Source organism: Macadamia integrifolia, chromosome 9 (assembly GCF_013358625.1).
Source record: "Macadamia integrifolia cultivar HAES 741 chromosome 9, SCU_Mint_v3, whole genome shotgun sequence".
Taxonomy (NCBI): domain Eukaryota; kingdom Viridiplantae; phylum Streptophyta; class Magnoliopsida; order Proteales; family Proteaceae; genus Macadamia; species Macadamia integrifolia.
The window spans coordinates 11,505,648-11,513,975 of record NC_056565.1 but is presented as its reverse complement, the minus strand read 5'-3'; the positions used below and the strand labels follow the sequence as shown (position 1 = coordinate 11,513,975).

General features: G+C 41.3%; 1 protein-coding gene across 1 annotated transcript; it reads left to right on the top strand.

The window, feature by feature from the left end:
- The first annotated feature begins 3,640 nt into the window (after nucleotides 1-3,640).
- Nucleotides 3,641-5,807, top strand: LOC122088073 (pectinesterase-like). The gene is made up of 2 exons (XM_042657214.1): nucleotides 3,641-4,658; nucleotides 4,874-5,807. The coding sequence occupies exons 1-2, from the start codon at nucleotides 3,641-3,643 to the stop codon at nucleotides 5,572-5,574; spliced, it is 1,719 nt and encodes a 572-aa protein (XP_042513148.1). The 3' UTR covers nucleotides 5,575-5,807.
- Nucleotides 5,808-8,328: the final 2,521 nt, after the last annotated feature.

The following is an 8,328-nucleotide window of genomic DNA, read 5'->3' as shown; positions in this document are numbered from 1 at the left end:
ACACTAGATAGGCAAAAGATACACACATAAATGGATAGGAAACATTTTTTTAAACACTTTTGCATAAAGAATTTGTTAAAAAAAGCTATTGATAACATTTATTATGCATAAACATTAAATTGAGGGTATCGTACTAAGAATTCAAGGTTTGTAGTTGTCCCATAAATGTAAAATCTTTGTTTCCAACCTTGATTTCCACTTTAGTTAGAGAGAAATATGGCTGACAACAACTTTGGAACAAAAACCCTTCAAAAAATCGTGTGTTTTCTGAAAAATTACCCATCTTGGCCATTATATGACCGATACTCACCGATACGTGTCGATACTCACCGATACGTACCGATACTCACCGATACGTACCAATATATATCGATACTCACCGATACGTGCCAATATATACCGATACGTACCGATCGATACATACCGATACTCACCGATACGTACCAATACATACCGAAACGTATATTTTACCGTAATTTTATAGTTTTCATAGTCGTATCGAGGCATATCGTATTATATCGATGTGTATTGGTGGTATATTGATGCATATCGGTATGTATTGTAGGATATATATCGATACGAAAGGATTTTAAAAATTTCATGTATCGTATCGATGTGTATCGTATCGGTCAGCTAAATTTAAGATACGTATCGGAGGGTATCGAATCGGTATCGGAGATACTTAAAACCATGCTTAAAACCATGACATGGATAGATGATATGTAAATTTCAATAGTTGGATAGAGAGCACATGGTCTAGATTTGCTATGCATGAAATTTCCAAGTCTAGTTTAGTCAAATATCCATTTTTGTATAAGCACACATTTCATATATATCCATGCATGTGTACCACTATAAACCATTAGAGCCAGGATTCTCTCATGGTCACAAGAGAGTGATACTCTCCCGCAATTTTGGTTAATAGACGCATGGCAACCCACTCACCAACAACCTACTCCCTAAACCAGCCTCTCAACTGCCCCTTTCTCTCATTTTTTAATATTCAAAATTTCAACCCTTTTGTTTTCTCTTTATCTTTACTTTGTCATGGATGTGAGTACATGTTTTAGAAGAGTAAGTCTTCCTCCCGTGAATAAGAGATTTCCTTTTCAACATGCCACTCTAGCTCTCACATTGGCAAGCATATCATAAAAAAAAAAAACTCACTTTAAGTGTTCCCGTATACAAGGGAGCCCCCAAATATGTGATCAGAAGAGATTTTCTTGCAAAGCCCGTAATATCTCCCATCATTCTAACGCAGGACTAAGAGGCTTTGGAGTTTATAATAAAATAACTTTTTGATTATTAACTAGCTGACTAGAAAAACCTTCACAACGACTAATGAAGCCCATAACTTGCTTCAATGAAGACTTCAACCCCTTACAAAAAAAAGATAGTATCATCAGCAAAGGGATTATGTGAGATACCTGGGCATCCTCTAGAAAGCTGACAGTATGAAGCACACCCTTCTACAAATAGATTTTTTTGACCTCGACTAAGGACTTCTTCAACGATGATTTATAAACTTGGGAGAGATGATCCCCTGGGGGGGACCCCTAGCAGATATGAAATATCCCGTGGGGCCTCTATCCATGACCACAGACAACCAACAATTTTCAAGAGTCTTTTTTTTTAACTAAGTTCAGCTGATATCTTGAGAAACATAAAATGTCATTGCACACTATTTGAATTACAAGTTTATTTGCCGCTGCTGAAGTCTGAATGAACAAACTAGGTTGGATTTCGCCTATATAGATCCATGGATATTGGCTCCTCTATGTAAAAGAGAATGGGCTGCCACTAGAACTTAGTATATGATAAAGTTTGCAAGAAGAACCAAAAGGGGAGATGAAAGGAGAGGCATGACTGATTGATCATACATCAACATCCATTTCAAAGCAAACCAAAGTGCTGGGCTACAGAACGGGGACGTGGAATGGGACAAAAGTGCATTTCAGAATGGGCCTTATTTCTGGACATGTTCTAGGATTTGAGAATGGGAATGGGAATGGGAATGCATGCTTTTATTAAAAAAAAAAAATGTTATTTTCTTTGTGGTAAAGAAAATGTAATTTTGATCCCATCTCAGTCTATGCATATCAGTATCAGTATTAGAATCGGATATCAATAACGTGAACCAAATCCTTTGCCCGTTTGTGCCGGTAACCTTGGTGACAACCTAAAGGCAATCATGTAAATTGACACCAGGAAAGCGAGCCGGCCATTAGAAAAGTAACTGGCACATGACCAATGACATATGGACATATTAGGGCCTGTTTGATTTTGTTTATCTTGTTTCTATGTCTAGAAATAGTAAAAACGGTTTTTGCTATTTTTGTAATAAGAAACGATTTTTGGAATTGCAAAAATGTGTTTGATTTTTCTGTTTCCCAAAACGTTTTCAACAGTATAGTTGAGTTCAATACATGAGTGAAAGCACGACATTGTACGAATGCAACTCACGAGTGAAGACATGATGTTGGAGTTGTAGGTATGCTTCATGGCAATGAGCTTCAGAAGGATGGAGGCAATCTGAAACTTTGAGCTTCGCACAACCAGGTTGAAATCGCCGCATCTGGATAGCGAGAAGTTTCAACAATGGATTGGGGTTTGGGCAAGTCAACTGAAGTATTAAGTTTTTCACAATTTTTGTCACTCCCACTTGTTTCTAGAAATAGAAAAACAAGTCAACTTGTTTTTCCATTTCTGTTTCAGACACAGAAATAGGCATAAATTTCTATTTCTATTTTCAAAAAATAAGTGAAACGAAACAAAAAAATCAAACGATTTTTGGAGTATTTTTCCATTTCTGGGCACAGAAAAACAGAAAAACCGTTTCTAGAAACTGAATCAAACGGGCATCTAGTTTTCTTCCCATTCAATTCTTCAATATCAGTTCTCTTCCCTCTCTCTCCAAATCTCAAACGCACTTTGTTTTTCTTCTCTGTTTATGCAAAAAGCAGATGAATAATTCTCTCTCTCCCTTGTTGTTGTGAGACTTATGACTCGTGTTTTGTTTTCTTCTTCGGGACTAGTGAAATCTCTTCCTCTCTCACATCTTCTATGTGAGCAGTGATTTAATGATTGGTTATTCGATAATTACGCTGCCCGCCATGTGGACAGCTGATTCAGACAAGCTCGACTTGTGAGAATGAGTCGTTATCGGAGGAGCGATGAGCATGGAGTGGACGGAGTTAGAAGATACACTCATAGAAGATAGTGTGGTGTACGTCGTTCTCTAGCAGCCCTCGTCTCTCTCTCTCTCTCTCTCTCTCTCGGTCCTTCGCTTGCATGGCTTTTGGGGCGTTCTCATTCCTGATCAATGAATTGCCAATATCTATCTCTGGTTAAGCTTTGATTTGCTGTGAATAGTAAGTCATCTAAATTTAATCTTCATCAACGCTAGGTCACGAATGCATTGGACAAACCAACAAATCTCTATGGTGTTAGTTATCAGTGTACTCTGTAATTAGGCATACTGTTCCCTTACGATAACACTGCCAGCTTCCCTGCCCTCACCCAAGGTTCTTCTCCTACCATGAATATATATATATTACCCATACACCCATCGCTGGAGACCAGGCCGGGAAGTAAGAGTCTCTTGGCCGGGGGCACATTTTTATTCGAGAGGGGCGTCAAGATGGTAAGCAAGGCGGTAGTTGCCGGTGTTTCACTCATTCTCGTGGTTGGGGTAGTAGTTGGTGTGGTGACCGTCACACGCGGTGTCCACAGCTCCAATAATGAAGCCACCACCGACGACAAGAGCTTGGTCACGGGGATGAAGGCTGTTAAGATCATCTGTGAACCCACGAGCTACAAGGATGTTTGCGAGCGGACCATTAGCGGGGTTGCCAATAATGCAAGTGCTGACCCCAAGGACTTCATCAAGGTTGCAGTTTCTGCCACCCTCGATGAGATTCGAGCTGCCATGGATCACTCAGCCATCCTCGAGAAGGATCACAAAAACGGCACCCACCAGAAGAATGCATTGGAAGACTGTAAGGAATTGCTGCAATTCTCCATCGATGAGCTCCAAGAATCCATTTCAGTAGTAGAAGAGAATGATTTGAAGACAGTGAATTACCGCGTACCGGATCTCGCCAACTGGTTGAGCGCCGTGGTCTCTTACCAGGTGACTTGCCTTGATGGAATTAATCATCCGAAGCTGAAGTCTGCCATGGAGAAAGGCCTCCACAATTCCACCCAGTTGACAAGCAATGCGCTTGCCATCATTGTTGAGTTCTCAAAAATCTTTATGAGTGCCTTTAACATCCCTCTTGACGGCTTAAAGCCCACGTCAAGACGACTCTTACACGAGGAGGCCACCCAAGTTGACAGCGAAGGCTACGCCAAGTGGTTATCGGCAGCAGACCGCAAGCTCCTGGCCGTCCGCGGGGGACCCAAACCCAACGCAGTGGTCGCCAAGGACGGGAGCGGGCAGTTCAAGACAATCGCCGCAGCTCTAGCCGCCTACCCCAAGAACCACAAAGGCAGGTACATTATCTACGTCAAGGCCGGCATCTACGACGAGTACATCATCATTGACAAGCACAAGGTTAATGTCTTCATGTACGGAGATGGTCCTAGGAAGACCATCGTCACAGGAAACAAGAACAGAAAGCATAGAGGGTACGAAACATACCGGTCAGCCACCTTCTGTAAGTTCAAATCAACCGTGTAAAACCGAGCCCAGATCCTCTCCCGGACCATGGCAGGAGGTCATGGTCCGGGAGAGGATCTGGCCTTTATAAAATCTACTAAATATTATTTAAGGATTACTTTAATTCCATATTCCGCAGAAAAAAAAAACGCATGATTATTTGATATTAAGGGCCGGGTTTATATATTTATATATACATATGCATGCATGCAGCGGCCATAGGATATGGGTTTTTATGCAAATCAATGGGATTCAGAAACACAGCGGGCCCAACAGGGGAGCAGGCCGTGGCTCTCCGCGTGCAATCCGACTATTCGGCCTTCATCAACTGCAGGATGGACGGTTACCAAGACACATTGTACGTACAGACGCATCGCCAGTTCTACCGCAATTGTGTCATCTCTGGCACCGTGGACTTCATATTTGGTGACTCTGCGACGATGATCCAGAACTCATTGATCATCGTCAGGAAGCCATTGGACGGTCAAAAGAACACGGTGACTGCACAGGGGAGGGAGGACTTGAAAGAGCCGAGAGGTATTGTGATCCAGAACTGCCGCATTGTGCCCGAGCAGAAGCTAGTCCCCTATAGATTCAAGATCCCCACATACTTGGGCCGCCCATGGAAGAAATACGCAATCACGGTGATTATGGAGTCCCAACTAGCCGACTTCATCCACCCCGACGGATGGTTGCCATGGAACACAACTAACTTTGCACTAGACACCTGTTACTGCGCTGAGTACGGCAACCGTGGTCCTGGTGCCAAGACTGACAAGAGGGTCCGATGGAAGGGCATCCATATCATCACCGATAGAAATCTGGTAACTAAGTTCACTGCCGGTCCTCTCCTCAATGGAAGCCTATGGTTGAAGAACATCGGTGCACCTTACGATCTTGGCTTCACACATTGAAACACTTTTGGATAGGTCTCCATTGTAAATTAAGCTTGCGATGGATTAAGAAAGTATACATTCTTGTTGGAGTTTAATCTGGCGGGGTGGGTTCCGCGATTAAAGAGAAAATTGGTGAGCGGGAGCGAGGGAATCGAGAAATTATATTGTCTTTTCTTTGTAATCTCCTACTACATGGATGAATCAAAGCAGAGCAAAACCTTGGCGTCAGCAGATGCTGCGGATCAGGTAATTTAACAAGAACCATTTTCGTACTCTTTGAATGGATTTCATCTGTGTGGATCATATTCTTATACAAGAAGCTGATTCCCACTGGCGACCCTTATTAGAGGGAAAGAATTAATGCAAAAGAAAAATAAATAAATAAATAAATAAATAATCAGGGTGTGTATGAGTCGTTGATGATGGCATATACGTGTAATTAGCTAAAAATATCATCATCGTTCAAATTAACTAGCTTAAAAAAAACTCATCATCCTATAAAAGTAAGAGCAATAGATCCTTACCTAGTTGCCTGACCTTGCACCAATATGGGGCTAATGAGTGCATGTTGGAGCATCAATATAGATATGATTCTTGATTTCATTGGGTGGGGTAATAATTTCGTGGGGTCTATGTCTAGGCGTAGAAATCACGTGATCAGGTAGCGTTCTTTGATATTGGATCCTTTGCACATACATTCACTTGGATTTATGTACATGCGACGATTCAACACATGTCCCACTTCATGCTATTTAAAGGGTGGAGAGGGATATGCATGGAAGTAGGGGTGTCAATGGGCCGGGTTGGGTTGGGTTTTGGAAAACCCAGTCCAACCCTAAGGTCTATTAACTCAATCCAAGCCTAGCCCAGCCCAGCCCAACCCTAGGTCGGACTAGGATATCTTAGCCCAGGCCCAACCCTGTTGGGTTTAGCCCAACCCAACCCAGCTCTGATGGACCCTGATTGGGCTGGATTTAACCCAATCCAATCTAACTCAATACTATCAATTACTTGGTTGCTTGATCTTGATCCATTGCAGAGGCTAAAGACCAAAGTTTTCGTATATGTGTAGATTGTGGAAAACGAAAGACCTTTTTTCTATTATTAGCATATTTATATGATTATATACTTAATACACATGGTTGGGTTGAGTTGAGACTTCAACCTAGGCTCAACCTAACCTTACCTCGGGCCTGAAAATCTCAACCCTAACCCACCCTATGGGCTGAAATCTCAGCCCAAGTCCTGTTCAGGCTCAGGGCAGGCTAAGGGTGGTTCGGGTTGACCGGGCTTTTTTGACACCCTGAGATGGAAGCAAAAAAGACAAGTGTCGGATCTTCACATGCGCGTCCAAGTGAACGCAGGTGCAATATTACAAGATTTCCTAAATGAGATATGTAATAGAGGCATTCCCCATTTTGATTTTATACTTAATACATAATTCCAAAATTTTTATTAGAATTAAGTTTTTATATATTCACACATGCCATGTTTTAAAGAGGTCCTTTAGTCATGTAGCTTAGAGGTGAAAATGTAGAAAGAGTAATCTAAAAAAAAGAAAAAGTATGTAAGTTTGTGTGGTCTGCAATACACAACAAAATTAATAATAGGGTGAATTTAAAGAGGGACGTGGCCATCCTAACCACTGAAGAAATGGTCTAAATTGGTCACAAGCCAAATATAATCATTTACCCTCCATTTAATGATAAGCTACTTTGTGAATGCCTATATATCCTTTTTCTAGTCTAAGTTTTTTTTTTTTTCATGCTTGTTTTGCACAATAAAATTAATGGATAGGTGAATACAGAGAGAGATGTGGCAATCCTGACTACTGAGAAATGGTCTAAATTGGTTACAAACCAAATATAATCATTTACACTCCATCTAATGGTAAACTACTTTGTAAATATCCATGCATCCTCTGTATTAGATTTATTTATTTAAAATATATATATATATATATATATTTTAAGAGAACTTCAGTTTGGCTAAAACGTACATGGCATGAGAGCAAAAGACCTGGGAATCTACATGCCTATAAATTTTCAACCCCACTTGCCATATGGTTGACTTAGGGTGTGTTTGGTTAGGTAAACCAATTGGAAGACATTCTTTAGAATTATAATTCTTAATTTTTTGGGTTGTTTGGTTCCATTAGGATGACCCTCATATATGATGCACCTCACAAAGGATGTCTCTCAAATCTGAGTTTACGTCAACACCAACATTCAGATATGAGCAACATTCTTACACCTTAATATAAAAGGGAAAAATGGAAAAGATACTCTACAGAAGCCATTAAACCCGCGACCTTCACCGACTTGAGCTTCACAACTGGTTCGATACTCTCTCACCCATGAAGTAAACAGTCTACCCCTGGTGACTAGTTCGATATCCTCTCCCCCATGAACAAAATAGAGTCTACCGTCGGTGACTCTGCAGTCTAATCCCCTGCGGGTGATCCCTTAATAACTATTCAATTCCATAAAGATCACCCTAGCTTTCTTCTCTGAATCTGCGCCAATCGTGAGAGAGAGAGAGAGAGAGAGAGAGAGAGAGAGAGAGAGAGAGAGAGAGAGAGAGAGAGAGAGAGAGAGAGAGAGAGAGAGAGCCATGGCTTCTGCAATTCTCAGGCGATCAGATGCCAGTTCGATGCAGTGGATGGCGACTGGGACTTGAGCTGTTGTTTCGAGGGCTTTTGCGTCTATTTCAGTTGGAGCTAACATCGTTGATATTTGGGCTCCCTGTAAGTTCATTTCCTTCTCTTCTTTT

Bases quoted from the DNA above. Each gene is read 5' to 3' on its own strand.
- LOC122088073 (XM_042657214.1), top strand. From the start codon at position 3,641: ATGGTAAGCAAGGCGGTAGTTGCCGGTGTTTCACTCATTCTCGTGGTT. The intron at 4,659-4,873 runs GTAAGTTCAAAT...GCATGCATGCAG, and splicing joins ATACCGGTCAGCCACCTTCT to CGGCCATAGGATATGGGTTT.